The 21,148-nt window shown below is 33.3% G+C and overlaps 2 protein-coding genes and 1 long non-coding RNA gene across 3 annotated transcripts; 2 read left to right on the top strand and 1 right to left on the bottom strand.

Moving 5' to 3' along the window:
* Window positions 1-200: 200 nt before the first annotated feature.
* Window positions 201-1,262, bottom strand: LOC134232933 (uncharacterized protein DDB_G0271670-like; the record flags this gene model as incomplete). The annotated part of the gene is made up of 4 exons (XM_062714930.1): window positions 1,234-1,262; window positions 713-1,011; window positions 499-630; window positions 201-283 (listed from the first exon to the last, which is right to left on the bottom strand). Coding segments are annotated over exons 1-4 (543 nt in total), but the record flags the coding sequence as incomplete, so codon positions are not given.
* Window positions 1,263-11,753: 10,491 nt separating this feature from the next.
* LOC134232932 (uncharacterized) lies at window positions 11,754-16,969 on the top strand. The gene is made up of 8 exons (XM_062714929.1): window positions 11,754-11,853; window positions 12,367-12,430; window positions 12,607-12,704; window positions 13,440-13,661; window positions 15,154-15,306; window positions 16,423-16,554; window positions 16,694-16,837; window positions 16,962-16,969. Exons 1-8 carry the CDS (start codon window positions 11,826-11,828, stop codon window positions 16,967-16,969), a joined length of 849 nt encoding a protein of 282 aa, XP_062570913.1. The 5' UTR covers window positions 11,754-11,825.
* A 1,008-nt stretch (window positions 16,970-17,977) lies between these two features.
* LOC134232935 (uncharacterized) lies at window positions 17,978-19,893 on the top strand. The gene is made up of 3 exons (XR_009984875.1): window positions 17,978-18,108; window positions 18,986-19,117; window positions 19,819-19,893. It is a non-coding gene; the product is annotated as an uncharacterized LOC134232935 (long non-coding RNA).
* The last annotated feature ends 1,255 nt before the right edge of the window (window positions 19,894-21,148 follow it).

The following is a 21,148-nucleotide window of genomic DNA, read 5'->3' as shown; positions in this document are numbered from 1 at the left end:
AAATTTTGGATTTAGAGAAACAATAAACACCCCTTTTAAACCCATAGTTTTGCTTTGATTACAATGTTGATGTTGCAATGACACGCCTAAAAAAAGATGAACGCAACAAACGTTTCTTCGATTTGTAGTCTATGTTGTTATCTGAGATACCTTTTAGGTTATTGCTATTTTAGAAGTGTATTCGAGAATATTATTCTTACTTTTCTCTCCGAGGAGTCTTGTTGGACATTCCTTTTTTCGTAAAGCAGCATGAATTTCAAGAGCATGCTCAAAGCACATGGTACTACAATATCAATTAGTAAATCATCAATTAAAAAAGTTTGGTAGAATTAATTCATATGGTACATGTTGAACAATTCCATGTAAATAGAAGTTAGAATTATAAAATATTTGTACAAGATACCTATTGTAAGTGGAAATTGTTTCAGCACATGTTTTCAGAATCAGTGTAAGGCCGATAAATCTTACAAAAAGTAGAGATGATCAATTATAACTCACCAACTTCTTCTACTACTACTACTTCTACTACTACTACTACTACTACTATGATTACTACTACTACAACTGCTCCTGCTGCTACTACTACTACTACTGCTACTTCTACTACTACTACTACTACTGCTACTTCTGCTACTCCAATTACTACTACTACTTCTACTTCTACTACTACTACTACTACTACTACTACTACTACTACTACTACTACTTTTACTACTACTTCCACCACTACAACTACTACTACTACAACAACATATACTACTACTACAACTACTATTACTACTTCTTCTTCTACTACTACTACTGCTATTACTACTACTACTACTACAACTGCTACTACCACTACTACGTCTACTACCACTACTACCACTACTACTGCTACTACTTTTACTACTACTACTATTACTATTACTACTACTACTGCTACTGCTACTACTACTACTACTACTACTACTACCACTACTACTGCTACTTCTACTACTACTTCTACTACTTCTACTACTACTACTACTACTACTACTACTACTACTACTACTACTACTACTACAACTACTACATCTTCTGCTTCTTCTGCAACTACTACTACTACTATTACTACCACTACTACAACTACTACTACCCCTCCTACTTCTACTACTACTACTACAACTACAGTTTCTTCTACTACTACTTCTACTATTACTACTACTACTATTACTACTACTAAGGGGGCAGACCAATTACAAGTTCTCAGACCTTTCCGATGAGCGGGAAAACAAACTCATTTTTACGGGGTCATTTATATACACCCCCTCCCCCAAACATACACACATATGTACCGCAAACAAACAAAATTTAACTTCCCTGAATGCAAAGATTCTGCATTATATCTACCACATGAAAGTTTTCCAATTTTTTCTATCCAGAATTTGAATATAGATAGAGAGCGATTCTATTTTGAATAAAATTTTAACAACCAGTGTGTATAAGAGATGTTTATTCGAGCTTGCCGTAAAGGTTTGCCCTAAACGTAATCTTAAATCTTAATAAATTTGTTTTACATTTTATTTCTCTTTCCATGGTTCATCTAGATATGAAATATTTGCCCCCCCCCCCCCCCCCCCCCAGTCATAACCTTTTTACTACGGTATTGTTCGTTCAAGTTGACGTCTTCACACTTTTTGTGAATGTAATAAATATAGTAAGTTAGTGTAAAAAAAAATAGTACTGAAAGATGTTGGAGTTGGAACTTATCCCCCTCCCGAATCAAACAATTGTTTTCTTTTTGTGTTTTATCCCTCCTCCCGAATCAAATAACTGTCTTCTTTTTGTGTTTTTGCTTGTCAAATACTTTTCAAGTTCGTTTACCCCCACCCCCCCCCCTTTTTAAATTCGATTCTAGGTGACTGCTGTGTTAGTGATTTTCGTAAATAAGAGACTGAGCATGACAAAATCAACTTGTATTTAATAGTGGGGGATTGAATATGTACAAGATATATCGTTTATGATAAGATTTCTGTATTTTAAGTGATTTAATCCAAAATAATATATTCCGTTTCCGTTCCGTTCCGCTTTCCGTTCCGTTTTCCGTTCCGCGTTTTAGCAACACCCCCCGGGGGTCATAATTTGAACAATTTAGAATAAACACTACCCCAGGATGGTTTTACATAAGTTTCAGCTTTTCTGGCCTAGTTGTTCTTGAAAAGATTTTTTGATGACCCCACCCTATTTTTTTATTTCTTGATTATCTCCCCTTGTGAAGGGACTTGATCCTTGATTTTTACAATTTAAACTTTCCTTTACCCAAAAATGCTTTGTACCAATTTTGGATAAAATTTGGCCCTGTGGTTTCTTAGAAGAAGTAAAGAATGTGAAAAGTTTACAGACGCACGGACAACAGACGGACAGATAGACGGACGACGGACCAAATGTGACCAGAAAAGCTCACTTGAGCCTTCGGCTTAGGTGAGCTTTAATATGATTGGCATTTTGTGCATAGAAAACGCATGCTAATGAGTTAAATTATTGACTTACCAGTATGGTATTTCATTGCCCTTGATTACAACTGATTGAATAAAGATTAGACCCTTATATATAATAATGTATATATAGAAGGCTTACGTCCTCTCTAGAATATGACAAAATCAACTATGGTTAATTCATGAATTCACAGCTCATTTAATATACATTATGATTTATATATATGATAAACTAATTTACGGAAATTGTAATAGTTGATGCCTTGTGAAGTGTTTTGGATTTGTGTACTATGACTCGTAAAAATAAAACTCGAAAGGACATCTTGTTTTGTTAGTAAAATGCATTTCAAAATAAAATTGTATAGCTCAGAGGTTTCCAAAACTTCATAAGAATCCTTACAAAGATTCACTGTGGGTTCCAGTAAATGTTTAGTCAACTTTCTTTAGTCCTCGCTAAGATATTGAGAGTAGTGAGGGAAAAACTTCAAAAGTACTGTTCAACAATATATTCAAGAAAAGACGTGAATCATATGTGGAACAGCTTACAAACTTACGGCTTTTCAACTTTGTACACAAGCATTCCCCACGAAAAATTAAAGACCAGGCTTTTTGATAACATAGACGGCTAGAACTATGTAACTAATATAACATGGTCATTGATCATTTTCAAAATCATCTTGTTAAAACACATTCTGATTGCACACTCAAGTACATATATGTACTCTCTGAAGTCGACATATAAACAATTCTTGGGTTTCTAATTCACAATTTCTATGTGTTTTTTTTATTCTATTGAAATTCCCATGGGTACCAATTGCGCTCCGTTATTAGCAGACCTATTTTGTATTCATATGAAGCTGAATTTGTGCAAAATCTTATATGCGTGAAAAGAAGAAAACACTTGCTGTGGCCTTCAACTCGAGTCTGAAAAATCTGCTTCATACTCAGATATTTTACTTGTGTTGCGCCTCCCACCTCGGGAGAGACTGGGGCAACTGTGTGGGCTTTCCACTCTCGTATATCAACTTTATAAATAATTAAGTCAGGATAAAAGTTCAACAAATAAAATTTATTTACACTTTGTACAATTTAATGTAAGTATTGTTATAATAAAAATCACAATAAAATATCTGACACCTTATAAAGTAAAGTCACTCCCACAACCCGTAGGCAAAATCTAAATCTCCCAAAATAATTATAAAAATTAGCTACTTGTACCAAAATATAATATTATTTTCCTTAATTTAATATTTATTTATACCTATTCTATAAGTTATATATAGTTTTAATAATAAATTGTAACTCCCATAGTAACTCCCATACATTCTCCCATACGTTTTTCCGTCGATGCGTCTTCCACACTACTTATGGGTCTCCCACAGGGATATTTCAGCGTCTCAATTTAATATAACTTGACTAATATAATTACCCATCTGGTCTGCATTGGGTCTGCCATCCTTTAAATGCTTGACTATGGGAGCACTTGTAGAACAAATAATAATTCGGAGGCCTCTTTATCCTCCCAACTTCTCCCCCCTTCTCCTCTAGCAGACGAATTTTTGCTTCTTTAAATACTTTTACTGTACACACTGGTAACCTCCACTAGCCAATCATATCGCTGACCCGGAATAACCGTACGCCACTTCCGGTATAAACAAATCAGGGAAAGTGCAAGCAGAGAAGTAATCTAATAGAAAATAATTACTAACCATACAAAATGAGATTTTATCTTCCAAAATACAATAAGTACAAGTAGCTATTACGTTATTAAGATGATTTAAACAATGACAATACAATGTTCAAAGACGAAATGTGATAAATGACTTCAAACATGATATCGAGATCGAGACCGGGTCGAAATACAGTGAACCCGACTCAAAAACAATATTACACGATTGACAGCATATAATTTATATCGTTTACAATATTTTACAAATTATTTAATAACATACAATCATGTGCATATTAATACGCTGAAACAACAGTATACGCTGCGAGTGATTAATTAAATGCACAAAAGTGATAAAACGAATTTCGTAACACTTGAAAAAGACGTTAATGGTTATCTAACAACCAAGCTCTATGATAAACGTCACCTTCCCTTACCTATGCAGTAATATACCTTCATCACCTATATATCTCAAAGGATTCGATACACAAGATCATGTTCTACGTATGAACAATTTCTTAAATTAAACGAGGTTAATTATTGACATATATGTTGATGAAATAAGAATATCAACAGTCTCGTTTAAAGTAATCATTTCGTAAAATCTAGTCGCCAGAGTGGCGCAGTGGTAAGTGCGTCTGCTATAGAGTCGCAAAGTAAGGAGTCACTCCTTACGTCGCGGGAGACCGTATAAACCGAGGTCCCGTGTCGTAGTAGGTGCTGGCACGAAAAAGGTCCCTCCCTGCTCAATGGCCCTAAGTGCCGAGTATAGGACAAAATTTGCAGCTCTCCACCGGCAAGTGGTGGGGTCTCCATATGAGTGAAAAATTCTCGAGAGGGATGTTAAACAATATACATGCACAATCAATCAATCAATCGTAAGTTCTGTGGTCGATACAATGACCTTGTCAGCAAATACAATTGATAACTGAGTTAAATGCTGACTGACGTTTTCCAACTAATTGTTATTCCATTACTTATACACTGAATTTTTCCGTTATTTGCCGATCATGACAAGGAGCACACGGCGGATGTGACCAGTCGGTAGGAAATGCTCACTCCTCTATGGCACCTGATTCCACCTCTGATGTTTCAGAGGTCTGTATCTGCTCTGCTCCTGTTTTGTATTGTTTTATGGACTTTTGATTTTGATCACTGTTTGTTGTCTCCATATGTTTCATATATATATTTTCAATGATAGAAAAATTCAAATTGTGCACTTTAAATGCATAAATGAAAAACAATATTCACTACTAAAAGTACTTATAAAATCAGCTTAAATTGTATTCCAGAACATAAAAATGACCTCGTCAGCAAATACTATTTATTCTCTACATAAAACAATTGTGCAAAAATGATTACATTATTATTAACACAGGAAATTAAATAAATTTGTAAAGTATAGTTTCTTCCCTACACAGGGGCCCGTTTCATCAAAGGTCCTACGCCCAGTCGTAGCGCTACGCCGGCGTCAAGTCGGGGCTAGCACGAAGATTTGCGTTTCATTAAAGAGTGTATCGTTACGCCTGACTATATTTGGGCCAAACATTTACGTCTACTCAAAGGTAGGCGTAAGTTCGGGCGTAAAGTTAAAATTAAGCATTTTTACTCATTTTTAAACAATTTAGCGAGTTCTACAGAAAAAAGTACGGTTCTAAAATGTCTTTAAAATACAAACATTGCATTATTTAATTATACATACTATGAAGTGAGTAGGGGGGGGGGGGGCTGTTACAACCATTTGGGTTGATTGAAGCAATAATGTACTTCATATTTTAATAGAATTCTTCTCAAAGAAAAGATTGTTTTATTAGAGATTTCTTCGACCACCATTTCTTTCGTTTTGACAAAGCATTCACACACATTTTTGTTGTATTGTATGTATAAGGTATTGTAAATCGAGTACAGTGACTACACATATAATTATATTTATTCCCCCGCTTCTTGTCAGTCTGTCCGTCTATTCGCTTTTGGGTGCCCATCTCTTATTCACAACTCCTCTCTTACCACTAAATGAAATGTAATGCGACTTTACAGAATCTTTATTAAATAATGCCCCTGTGACTTAATTTACTCTTTGGTCGGACTCATATTTTGGGTTTTACATAGCAAAACATGGATACTGTCATTATATTCGTAAGGGAGGCGGGAGATTCATTAAAATTGTCTATTTTGATTTAAAAAATCTTTTCCTCAACATATTTTTTGGGGGGAAAAACATCGGTTTCAAAATTAAGCACAATCATCCTCTTTCTGGTAATTTTCTTCATTTAACTTACAGAAAAAATAATACATCATAAATCCAAATACAACTGTCGAAGAGTCCATTTCTTATTTACTCCTCGTCCATATGTGTGGATCTCGAGGGGATGGGAGAGAGTGTCCAGAACCTCCTGAATTTGCAGATTATTCAACATTTAATGTACAGAAATAGAGGCGAAGGTAATTATTTTTCTAGGTATCTGGGACAAGTGAAATCCCAAGTGAATCTAAAACGCAACCCGGAGGAGTCTCATAGACAATAAGAGATTTTTAAATGGGGAAAATATTACTTTTATTATATCGATGTAATACGATGATAATTACACAGTTAAGTTCAAGAAACGAATTATTCCTTAAAATATTTTTTTTTCTCAGACAAACATTGATGCAGAAGACATCTATCTTTATTTTTCATGCTTTCGTCTGATAGAGTAAATCTTACCTCCTCTGAGATAATCTGAGCGCATATAAAGCACATATAGGATAACAATATACATTTTTTTTAAATATCCTGCATTTTTTAAAATGAAAAACAAAATAAAGACTTACTGTTACTTAATTTTAAAGACAGAGATCACAAAAGCAGAGAATTTATGTAAGAATACCTTTGCAGTCATTCTTTTTTAGAATCTCTTTCTCCCTCTCTCTCTCTCTCTCTCTCTCTCTCTCTCTCTCTCTCTCTCTCTCTCTCTCTCTCTCTCTCTGTACTTGATAAACGGTACATCATATTTAAGCTGCAGATGGTAAAGAATGTTTGTCTATAATTTTATGAACCTGCAGTCTAGTATTCGAAATTGTTTTATGAATCTTTGTGTCATTTTAATTAATAAACAATAACAATATTATAATGAATCATTTGAATTGACAAAAATTTAATAGACTTAGAAAGGATTGTCTTACGTGTACCTTAGTAATAGATGTGTAAAAATTATTTCTTGATTCAATATGTGCACATATATAAACTTTTTATACATTATTTTTGCTTGCAAGTATACATTTCTTATAAAATTAATTTTTAAAAAATCTTATACTGTCTCAAACTTAATTATTAGTATTTTTTCAGTAGAGTCGGTATGTATCGAATTATGAAATTTATTATCAAAGACGAAGGCATTAACCTGTTTTAATTTCGGAAAGGGGGGGGGGGGGGCTGTAATTAAAATTCCAAAATAAATAGTTTAGCTTAATTCAGATATACATGCCCATGTACAATCATTATTTTACTTTCAATTTATGATTTTTATCATTAAATGTTGTAAAAAAAAAACTAAAATCGATTTCTTATAAGATGCATATCTCCTACATAACCCTATCAATCCATGCATGTTTCAATCAGTGCAAGTTTAATTTATCTATAATTTGTGTTATTCTGAACTTTGACGTGCTGCAATATTACATTATACATATATTACATGGCTTCGAGGGCAGCATACCAGAATATTTGCCCCAAGGTGACAGGAAAGCCCTGGAGTGTTATGTCGCCCGATGCCGGCTTTTCTGTCACTGAGGGGCAAATATTTTGGTATTGCTGCCCGAGAATTAAGCCATGTAATATATGGTATATAACGCTTTTAAGCATTGAACCCAAATCGATCATCGAACATATTTATTGAACACTATGTACACATATGTACGTTGAGAATAATTCCGAAATACCCCGTCCTGTTTCATGGCAGAATGTTTTCAGTATGCTGACACTTGTGTTGATAACCTTTGTTGTATTTAAAGAATTTTTCTCCCCAATTAAATCCCATTCCTCTAAATTCAAATAAACAAATCGCAGACGTTGTCTCGACTTTTTAACTTTCGCGGAACTGTTTACATTTGCTTGGCAACTGCCTCTGTGAATTTCGAACCCGACGTAATTAATATGCAGAATGATTGCACGCGAGGGAACATAACTGTGTTCGGGAGGGCAACATAACTGTTTCCGGGGAACATAACTGTATCCGGCGTGATTTGGCAGTTTTTCAGGGCATATGGATAAAAGTATTATATTTGTGATATAATGGGAAAACTTCTTCAAAAATGTTATATAATCATATGTTTGAACTCAGTGGACAGTGTTTATGTTTTTGCGCCTGCGCAATGCTGCGTTGTCAAGGACTTAGTCCTTCGACTAAACGTATCTTTCACAACTAGACTTACGCCACTTGGTGAAACGCAAATTACGCCCGACTAAATTTTGGCGTAAGCCCCGGAAGTACGCCTAAGTTAAGGCTTGAATCTACGACTTTTGATGAAACGGGCCCCAGGACCTTAACCTTAAATTTTTTCAACGTGAATCTTCATCGTTCAATGTAGACTGTCCGCGTGCCACGTTTCTGTTTTACCGGTAGTTATATCAGTTTATAAAAGCCGTTTTAAAGTAACTGTATAAATGAGCATCAAGTGAGATTTTATTTTAAATCTGGAAATAAGAATTAAGGATATCACCTTGGTGGTAGTAAAAGCAACATACTTTCTCTAAAATTTCAGAGAGGATTAGTTACACGTTTTGCAACGACCTTGTACGGATGACGTCATTAATTGTTGTGTTTTCGATCGTTTAGAACGTGTAATACACCGTCTACACGTACGATATATATAAACGAGTAAAGTTATCTATTTCTTATTTATTTCTTAATTCACTTTATTTTTAAGCAATAAAATGAGAAAACTTTATCAAAGGACGACTGCACTTAACGCTGTTTTGGGGGTCTTTTTATCGGTTTTATCTGTTGATTTTAAGACTTAACCGAAAGTCACTTTTATATATTTACTTTGTCAATTGGACACCCAATTTAAATACTAAAACAATTTCAGACTGTAATGAATTAACTAATATCATGAATTTGTCCTTATGGTTTTCCAAATACAGATCATTTACACTTACCTGCCCTTGATTGAACATTATGCATTTTTGAGAGGCGGAGCTAACATATCATCAGAATGAATCTAAAATTAGACTCTATGATTAAAAATGACATGTATTAAAATATACGAAATCCTTATTTTCCATCTTTCCATTTATTCTGCATGGCACAAGTACATTATTTACAAACGTTTTAAACGTATGAGCCCATCCATGTTAGTAAAGAATATTTTAAATTGATGGCTGACCATTTCATGTGTTCGAACACTGTGTCCTAGTTAGCTACATGTATAAACACGCTACCTATAAGTCAGGTGACGGAATTTTGTATTCACAAATTTACCCGAGGAAAGATGTCACGTGGTGAATTATAATATACAATTATGGACTGTTTAGAAGGGAGACATCACCTCGGGTATCAACCCTACTCAGACCTGATAATTGGTGATATCTCCCTTCTAAACAGTCCATAATAGTTTTATTATACTGAAGAATCTAAATAATCAATCAGATATAGTAAAAAAAATAGTAATCAAACCTCTTGTTTTCTCCTACTCTGCTTTGATTCTATACTTTCAAAATATGTCAACAGACAACTTTGACGTTATCGTTAGAATTTATTGTTTACCGATCCAGCATATTTTGCAATTGTACATGACTGTTTAATTATACCCCCGCTTGAAAAGTGGGAGGTTATTTAGTAATCGGGATTTCCGTCCGTCCGTCCGTCTGTCCGTCCGTCCGTCCGTCTGTTACACTTTAGGGTACCTATCTCTTATCCACAACTCCTCTTATACCAATGAGTGAAATTTAATGAAACTTTCACAGAATCTTTATTATATACTAGTATTGCCATTGTGCACCTCCTATTTTACTTTTTGATCCGACACACAATTTATGTTTCCCGGCCACAGCAAAACATGGAGTTTGTCATCAGTTATAATCATATGGGAGGCGGAGGGTATCATTTAGTGAGCTCATTGCTCACAGTACCTCTAATTTTGAATAAGAGTCATCTCGCTTAAACCTCTGTATTTTCATTCAAAAGGTGACAACACAATTGTAACCCTGCATGCTCGCTTGCGCTATTTCATTGTCATCTGAAGGGTGACATCAGTTGTCACCCTGCGCGTGAGGGAGAAATCACGAATTGACTCACCTCACATGACATGCTCTGAACCAATCAGATTGACTGTATAATTCTGAAGGGCAATAATATTTAATGTGCCATAGCCCTTGAGAGGGAGTGTAAGAAGGAACAGCTTTTTTCTCTTTTAAACCATGAGCGCATGTTTTTCTACTAATCTACTTTTGACACAACATTACTTATGCAAATATACAACTACTGTTAAAAAGAGAACAATGCGCTGACTATGTATTAAGTCAGTAAAAAAGTGGGCGTCCTCATTATCATACAGAGATTGAAGAACTTGTGATGACCCAAGTACCAGAAAACATTCGTACATCGTAGATACATACTTTTATTATTGGAATTAGATTAAATTGTAGATTAGATGTTGATCATTCCTTCAGTTAAAAGAAAATAATCCTTGTTTTGAAGTTTATTTTCACTCAAATTTCGCAGATCCTCAAGTGCAGTCTTCCTTTTTTATGAATGATGATTCAATGATTTTATCCAAGTCTTTGTTTTTTTATCAATTAAAAGTAATCGTCAACCTCCATACGGTATTAATTTCTCTCGTTGATTCGATAGGCTATAGCATGCTCTAGGTATGAAACTTTAATTTCTTAAACGAGGTAAGGTATTGACAAACAAGTTGTTAAACAAAAGAATAATTTCAGTTTAAGTTATTATTTTATAAGTTCTATTGTGGATACAGTTTTCTCCTCATCAAAAACAATTTAAAATCAAGTCAAATGCTGTCTGACTTTTTTTCATACTCATTGTTACAAATTTATTATTTACACACAGAATTGTCGACAAATTTTTCCGCTATTTCCCGATCATGACAAGTAAGCCCTTATCAACATCAACGTGGTAATTTTGCCAATGTTTTGTGTTTTTGAAACCATTTTTTAAAATTTGATAATGATCACAAAAAGATGCTAATTACACAAAACACTCGATTTATTGTTTTTAAGCTTCGTCACGTAACAATGGTTTTCATCGGTGATGTTTGTTTTTCTTTCAAGAAAACTCATTTGTTTTAATAAGTCGAAAATATCATATTACATCAAGAATATTACAAATTATTGACAGTGACCCATGTCCATCTAATACGTTGAGATTAAAATATTTTTAGTAGGAATTCTTTGAAAATTATCTATTCAATTATGACATTAAGAAAGTAATAAAGTTTTTTTTTCAAAATTGATTCGAACATGAGCCTTAATTAACGAAAAAGTATCTGTTTTCAATTGAAAAAAGAAAAATCTACTTGTATGTCTGAACAATTTATATCAATAAATAGCTAACAATGTACTTCATCTGAAAATTCTAAAAACTCCAGGAAAGGGGAAGTGTAGTTATTGACATGTATATACTGTAGCATACAGGATACTAGTTACAAAAATAGAATATCAAAACCAACTTTACTCTGTGATTTGTCATAGAGATTTTAAGATGTGGAAATTTATGATCAATTTAGTATGTAAGTATATTCAGTGAAATATATTGTATTGTCTGACTAATACAAACATTAATATGTATAACCTATTTATCATTAGTTCTCCTCTCCTCAAAACATAATTTTAAATATTATCTTAAATACAAAAAGAAGAAGCAAGAAAATGATTGTATCTTTTAACGTTAAAAATAAATGTGATAAATATGTAAATATATATCATGATAAGTTAGGAATACTTAAATAGTGGCTACATTTCTTTACTTATGATGTTTTAGACGTTCATATTTGCTCTACTCCTCATTTGTATTGTTTAATAGAATCATGAGCCTTTTTACTGATCGTTATCTCTATTTATATCATTATGACTGTATATAATTCTTGAAAATTATTTCTAAAAAATGATTAAGTATAGATCAATAAGCAGTATATTCAACAGGATAGAAGTTTTTCCTCTGTTATTAGCAATAAACAATAATTATAGGAAAAATACATTCCGAAAAATAAAAGCAGTACAGAGAGTTTTATTATATCTTTTAGATATGGGGCTATGGGCTGGCTTTAGACTCAGTCTTGTGAATTGCACAATACATTACAGTACAAGGTATTTTAAATTACTCACTTTACAGATGAAACGAATTGAACAATTAAACAATTTTACATCTTAAAATATTTTTGTAATGTTAAACATTTCTTTTACCATTTTTTTTCTTGCGAAATGACGCCTTTTATGTGACAGAATATGTAGTTACGCATAGCAATTTGAATTTTTTTTTACAGTGAATATTGTTATGGGGAAATCGAATCTTTTATACAAGATTCACGCAGTTGTGAATTTCAGCTTCCATATATTTATTTTTCCAACTTGATAGTTCGAGGTATGGGGATATGATTAAAAAGATAAAAGTAACTTTTAGAAAATATCCTAACTATGTCAGTGGCGTATATTCCTATCTGCTGATGTGTAGGCTAGTGTGAAGTCACAGATTTAATCTGAGGTGCAATATGGGTAGATAATATCATGATAGGAAGACCTCTTCAGAAAACTGAGAACATTTAGCTATTTTTACATTGCTTAGAAAGTATAGAAACTTGCTTTCTGGATAATCGAAATACGATCAATACGTTTAACTTCCTACTTACCAAAATATTTCCAGTTATCAATTTTAATCATCCTGTTGCTGTCGATGGTTTTGATATTGTCTGATAAGACTTAATATAACCCTTGAGTATCGGCTTAAAAAAGTAAGACTGAAAATATTTACAGGGGATAGGTATAAAAAAAAAAAGCGGATTCATGCTAAGAATACTTTTTTTTGACATTTGCAACAAAATAATACTAGTATATTAATAGGCAAAATTTATTTATTCATTTATTTTCAAAACACCGAGAGGTCATCTGTTTTCTGTTTCCAGTAATGTTATTGAGCAGCATTATTCCAAACTTTAGAATTTCAATTGAACAGAGCAGAAATTGACTTTACGTCGGTTTAAGTTTATCAACTGAAACTGAGTGCAATATCCCTGACAAAATGATGTGTAAGCTACAGCCTTTTTGCCTATATGGAATATACGGCGCTGTATGTTTCAACAATTATTCATTTTTTTAACAGATTCTAATTTCTCATCATGCAACACAACTTGTCGGATTATCATATCAGTAGAAAACAAACGGTACAATGTCAAAACTAGAAAAATCCGTATTTCTCAAGTATATGCAACATTTACTGGAGACATTGATAGAAACAATTTTACAATAAAGCATTATTTCTGTGGAACTGAATTCAACTATAATCGGAAATCAGAGATGTACGTATTGTGTGGACTAAGGAAAGGTAAGACAACATACAACTGAAGCAATATATTCTTAAGGTAAACATATGACCATTTCAAGATTAGAAATATTCTCGCGTAAAATACTATTGTCACTCAAACTAACACAATACATTTGAGTTAACAGTACCTAATTCATTATATCTCATACATAATATTGGAAAAGAAATAAAAATCATTAATAAATATATAGAAACAAAATTAGATATTGTAATGAGTATTTTTGGATTTTGTATGGCTGAGATGAAAAAACAAAGTAAAAATGTCCAAAAAAAAAATTAAAATAAACAACATGATAATTAAAAACTAGAAAGTCTGCTATTGCAAGCAATATTTAGCTGACATTTATATCATTTTCGAAATAAACTATATGCTGTAAGATCCTTCCATTTTTATGGAAAGTTTCAGTAACATTGTTCCAGCCATCTGCAAGAAAGTCCCCGTGTATCGTTTTCACGAATTTTATTGTAACATATCCCCCGACTTCGTTCGGGGTGACACAACAATAGTATTATCTCCCCTCCTTTCACACATACAATTAGAAATAATATGAAAACAGTAATTGATTTAACAAATATCAACTACTTAAATAAATTTGAAAACTTTCTTTAGACTCAAATTCAAAATACAAAACTGTACATTTTTTTTTAAAAGTTGCAAGATTTAATATCACTCCCGTAGGAATCAGAAGACCTTAATTACAACAACATCATGATTGTGGTGATTGATCAAAGTAGCCTATCTTCAGTAACTTTAGAAGTTTGAACAAGCATTTCTCCCTGCTACATATACATGACTCTATTTTATTTATCATCAGAGCTATCAGCACTCAATTTACTCTTGATCAGGGCCCAATTTTTTTAGCTTCGCAATGCATTGTCTTATATCTTTTAGACCATCGCTAGACATTAGTCGTGAACAAAGGCACGTCATTTGTTTTCATGCTCTACTGTAAAAGTTTCACTTGAATTTTTCATTTTATTCATTTACATGAAGTTTATGTCTTTACTTCAGAACTTACAATGTCTCTTAATTAACAGAGCAAACTGGGTTTAAGCTAGGACTAAATATCGCATTGTTTATTAAAAGGCATCTCCATAAGACGTATATTTAGTCTGAAGCTATTATTTTGTTCCCAAAAAGTATTAATTGACTAAAATCATGACATTTATTTCATAAAGATAATAAACAGTTCAACTGTACCACAAACCAGATTTTCCTCTATGTACACTTTATTGCGAATGTACAAAAATGTTTAATATGTAAAGATTAAATGTTGCAGATTCTGATACAAATTCATGTGCACTGTATATTTTGTTTTTTAAACAGCTATTTTGCTAATTTTTAATCCACATTATACACTTGTATACGAATATGGGAGAAAAATTTGGCGACCGCAATATGAATTTCTGGTGGCCGCCTGGTAGAATATTTCTTCTACCTGACACCTACTGGCTTTCGTTGACGTCAGATACTCTATATCTGCTTTTTTAGGGGAAAAGTTGCTTGGTGACGCATGCCAAACAAACGAGGATTGTACCGGAACTCCAAACGCCGGGATTTGTAGACACCAAGAAAACTTCTATATCCGTGGGAAGTGTCATTGTAATGATGGCTTTACGGAGTTTTCAAATCGATGTCTACAAGGTATGCCAGTTTTTAGTTTCACACTACTAATAAAAATCTTTACGGACAAGTTAGAGGGAAAATGTGATTCAAAGAAATATTTGAATTATTATACATCAGAACTTTGGTGTTTCTTACACTGATATCTCGAAAATCATGGATATGTCAAAGTAAGTTGGAACTCCTGATTTTTTATTATTAAGTACTAGTATTCTACCCTCGATATCTCAAACCGGTCACGGTAGCCTAGTGGTAGAGCGTTCGCTTCGTGATCGGGAGGCCCGGGTTCGATTCTCGATCGCGGCGCCGCGTCATACCTAAGACGTAAACAAAGGTAGTGACTGTTCCTTCGCCAAGCGCTCGGCACTAGAAGTGAAAGTCACGGGTTTTTCAGATATGACCTTAAAAACGTAGGTCCCGTGTCACGATAGGCGTTGGCACGATAAAGAACCCTCACTGCTCAATGGCCCTGAGTGCCGAGTATAGGTCTAAATTTGAAGCCCTTCACCGGCATCGGTGACGTCTCCATATGAGTGAAAAATTCTCAAGAGGGACGTTAAACAATATACAATCAATCAATCGATATCTCAGATCCTTTGATATAAACGATATATATTTTCATGCATACTTTGATTCGATGTATCCCGGTTAGCTTGAGAAAAAAAGATATATTAAAAAAAAGACGTCAATTCATATCTAACAACAAAAATTTATAACAAGCGTAATGACATTAACTTTTCAATCGTCAACTTCCCTTACTTATGCAGCAATATACCCCTCCATTGAACCTGAACCCATCTCTGATGTTTTGGAGGTACGTGTTTGTTCTGCTCCTGATTTGTATTGTTTAATGGACTTTTGGTCTTGAATATTCTTCGTTGTCTCTATGTATTTCATATATCAGACTTGTTAAAAAGTCAAATTTAGTTCGAAATAACGAAGTTTGACCTAAACATGTTAAAAATGGCATCTCATTACACATACACGAACCGATAATAACTTATTAAGACTTTAAAACTTTAAACTTTGAAAAATGTTGTTTATTATGTTAAAATATATTTTGTTTATTTGTACTTAATATGCATAGAATCTGATCCATTTTAAAACAAAACATACCAATGCATTTTTACCGATCAGAAAACAGACGCCTTCATGAGCATTGCGAAGAAGACATACAATGTAATGGAACAGAGAACGCATCAAAATGTTCCTTAAACTCTTGTACATGTGAAGAAGACTTTATCGACTTTCGGAATAAATGTCTAAACTGTAAGTTTAAAAACAATCAGCAATTAATTTTTTCTATTAATTTTATGATGACCACTTGAAATGGAAGAGAATATCTCTTTTTGAACTTTGTAAAATGCGGCTCACATGCCTTTATTTAACATTTTCTTATATTTTATAGATTCTGTGGGGCTTGGTGACGAATGTACACTCCATGCACAATGCCTTAACAATGGACTGCTAACTCATTGTTCTCCAGGAAAGCTTAACAATGTCTGTGCCTGCATGGAATCGTATATTAAAGTTGATCATCAATGCATGTTAGGTAAATTTAACTTAACTTTCTTGATAATACGACTAGTGCAAAATTTTGCATGCTTATAAAAACGGTTTTTTTGAGTTCTACGCGAAAAACCCTCTAATTTTATTCATTTTATTTTTTTGCGAAGAATTGTAGAGGTATGCTATACGTAAATCGTAATGATTTGTCATTTCCACCATCATACTCCGTTAATTAAATAAAGTTTACCATAATGATAATCACCCTGATAAATCGATACGCAAGAGCATGCATAAAACATCTGGATATAAAGTTTTTAAGATTAAAAGTCAATAAAATAATTCAAAATAAAAGCAGAGCAAACAGAGACCCCCAAAACATCAGAAGTGGGACCAGGTGTAATGGAGGAGTGTGCATTCCGTGCCGACCGGTCTCAACCACCAAGTGTTTCTTGTCATGATCAGGGAATAACGGAAGAATCCGTCGTCAATTCAGTGTAAAAAATGGACTACCTATTAGTATGAAAAACGCCAGTCAGCATTTGACCCAATGATAAATTTTACTAACTGACAATGTTATTCTATCGGCCTATGAACTTACAAAATGATGACTTTAAACGAGATTGCTTGTACGATTATCCATCATTGTTACAGCTCTTTTAAAAATCCTCAAGAAGATATTGAATTGAAACTGAGTAGCAACTGATAACATGAATTAATCAAATCGAGAATTTTTCATCCATTTACTCCGGTAAAGGGTTTCAAATTTGTACCATAACTCGGCTGTCAGGGTCAATGAACAGTAAGAGATTCATATTGTTCCCCTCCTACTGAGACAGTGGTCCTCAATTTCTCCTAAGGTCTCGCGAACTTCTCCTCATAGTGCTAAGCGCTTCGATAAGGAAAAGTCACTACATTTATTTTTATCATCTAAGTTCAGTCAAAGCCGGGGGTCAATATTCAACGTTACACCGGGTTCGAATCCATAACCTTTCGATCACGGAGCAAGAGCCCTACCGAGCGAGCTCTCGTGATGGTAATATTTTTAAAGTGTGGATTCTGAAATTACAAAGAAAATAATGTGTCAGTAGAAGAATATTTACACAGAATATTGTTAATACAACCTGGTGATGAACTATTTTGTTTTCTTCTAATGTGTAACTATACGTTGGTACTTGTCTTCAGGTAATCTTTCAATCGGTGCACCATGCAAGCATCACATCCAATGTAATAATTCTGAGAATGACAGACACTGCTCAAGGGAAGGTATATGTTCTTGCATACACGGAAAACCTTGGAACGGTTCATGTTTTACGGGTAATTTAATAAGAATAAGGTTATTATATCTTCAATCATTAAGAAAGTTTGATCAGGAACATTGCAATTTTTATGACCTTGTTATAATTGATTCAAGGGAAAAGATCCTTTTGCTTGTTCGTCCGTCTTTATTCTTTCTGTCCATTTGTTTGTGCACAGAAACGTTAACACTTTCCCTAAATTTTGATGTTTTAGCTATAGCTCTCATATTTCACATGTGTAATTCTTGTGACAAGAACTTTTTTGACATAAAAAAAATTGACTTTTTGACTTTGATCTTAGAGTTTGGCCAAATATTGAAAAATTTACCAATCTTTAAATCTGGCCATAACTTTTGAACCGTTGGAATTAGGGCTATGATTCTTCAAAGGTGTATTAATTTGGGTAAGGTCTCTCAATGTTTTGACAAAAAAGAAAATAAAATGACGATGCTTCTCGTTTAGAAATCAACGAAAATAAAAAAGAAATACACTTTTATATAGAATATTTCAGGGTTATAAACGAACAAAAATTGGATGCATGGATTTATATATATTTTTGACTGATTTTAATATGAAATGACATACATTATACAATCTTTAAATATAAAGAAATTGCCAGTTTTCTTTGGTGCTTAGATACTAGACTTTCTATATAGTTCTATAAAAAATTTTGCACAACTTTTTATCTTCATAACGAATTCTCATAAAATTCTCCACTATACTTTGTCAACATCACTCAAGTTTCGAATTTTAAAATAAATCTATGCAAATACTCGTATTACTGATTTCTAAAAAAAAGTTTGTGTTATGTATCTTGCATCGAATATTAGATTGTTTTGCAGATGTCCAATATTTAGCTAAAAAAAATTCTAATCATGCATTTGTACGTTTTAAAGTTGGGAAATTTATCCAAGATCCTTGTTTTCTTGACGAACAATGCACAGGGACAGAGAATGCCTTTGTATGTCAAAGTGGAGTATGTGGATGTAAAGAAGGATATTTTAGAAAGGATAATACTTGTATAGAAGGTAGTGTAAACACTATTTTACTTTAACAGAAATACTCTTACGTTGATATTTTCAAAAATGATGCCAGAGTTCCTGATTGACAATATACCCCGGTATTTTTGAGGTTTGATAACTATGTCTTCCCACAGTAAATCAAAATTCCTTTACATGGGTACTTACTTTTTTTTTTAGCAGATCTATTTTTTATATTCAAATGAATCAGAATGTGTTCAAAATCTTATACATGTATGTAAAAAGCTAAGAAGAAAACATTCGCGAAAAATTTTGTGGAAAATTTAGAAACCTATGTAGTTTACTAGTATTTGATAGCGAGATGTTCTTTTCAACACTATTCATTATTCTTGTACAGTTTGAAATATAATTTTATTGTATCAAATGATTTATTCAACTATGAAAAAGACTTATCCTTTATTAATATCTTGATACACACATGTCAAATTTATTTTGCATATTTATACCCCCCCCCCCTCCCGCGCTTGAAAAGCGGAAGGGTATATAGTAATCGTTAATTCCGTCCGTCTGTTACGCTTTGGGGTACCCATCTCTTATCCGCAACTCCTCTCATACCACTGTACAGTACCTCTAGTTTAAAGTCTATTGGATTCGTCTTAACAGGGCGTATCATCTTTTTTCCTATGATTACATTGAAATTAGTTGACAGGACTCCTAATTATTTTTTTTTATTTTTAATTTGTTTATAGTGAATAAATTGGATTCCAAATTGTTTGTGATCGGGATTGGAGGGTTTCTTTTCGGTGTATTTTCTACAGTGATCGTTTTTGCATCTTTTTATAAAAGATTGCGTGCAAGAAGAGAAAATCAAAGGTAAAATTAAGTCATGTCTTTGCTTCATGAAAACATTCAAGATGAAAAGGCAATAAATAAAACTTTCAATTACTTTTTTATAGCTTTGATATCCGGCTTTACTCGGAAACAAGAAATGATGATAATCATTACTCATATCTCGAACACAGGGACATCAGAAATCAAATCGTAAGACATTTGAAAGTAAATCATCATTATTCTCCTCCTCCTCCTCCTTATCATCATCATCATTATCATCATCAACATTATTATTATTATTACATCATCAACATTATTATTATTATTACATCATCAACATTATTATTATTATTAAAGTCTTCCGTCTTCAACGGAAGACCTTATTGTTTTTCTTAGGTTTCTTTTCAACTATTTTTTAAGGTCTTTCGTCTTCAGCGGAAAACCTCATTGTTTATGTTAGGCTTCTTTTCCACAATTTTTCTTCTTCTTATTTTTTTTCTTACCGATTTTGTGCACGCGAGTTCTCGATGGATTTTCATGAAACTTTCAGGTCTGATAGAACATCAAAAAATGTAGATCTGTTTTTTTTTTTTTTTTGATGACGTCACTTCCAGTTTGGAGATTTTCGCGATTTTGTCATTTTTAGAGGGTCACTTTGTCCGGCAATGTTCTCAAAAACCGTTGAAGATAGAAGTATGAAATTTTCAGTGATGATAGAGCAGCCTTTGGAGAAGTGAATTGAGTATATCATTGTCACCGGAAGTACGAAGCGCCGTTGCTCGCTATGGTCCGAAAATAGTCCTATCACGAATTTCACAAATTTTGACACCTTTTCAACGATTACTTATTACTTGGAAATATTTTGTTAAAGCATGTATAACAAAAGAAGTTTAGAATTCCGAGATCTTTCAAATGATATTTCGAAAAAAAGGGCTAGCCCCTAAAATCAAGGGCCAATAGGGGCCGAAAGTTTTCCTTTATATCTCTAAAAGTAATGAGAATTTGTAATACGTCAAAGAAGCAAAGTTGTTCAAAACGACAAGCTGAATCTACTGGAGTTATCAAAATACGTCCGGCGTCTTCACTACCGGCCAAACCGGAAGAAGTTAAAAACCATGTATTTTTGCTGTTTTTGACAAGTTTTTGGGTAACATATGTCTCTGGGAGCTTAAATATTAATTTTGCGTCCGTTGTCGTCACTTCCGGTCAAACCGGAAGTAGCAAAAATGGCTTATTTTTGCATTAATA

Source organism: Saccostrea cucullata, unplaced genomic scaffold (genome assembly GCF_032062105.1).
Source record: "Saccostrea cucullata isolate Sc308-1 unplaced genomic scaffold, CSIRO_AGI_Scuc_v1 ctg4301, whole genome shotgun sequence".
Lineage (NCBI taxonomy): Eukaryota > Metazoa > Mollusca > Bivalvia > Ostreida > Ostreidae > Saccostrea > Saccostrea cuccullata.
The sequence above is the reverse complement of the archived record's forward strand: the minus strand, read 5'-3'. Positions and strand labels throughout refer to the sequence as shown.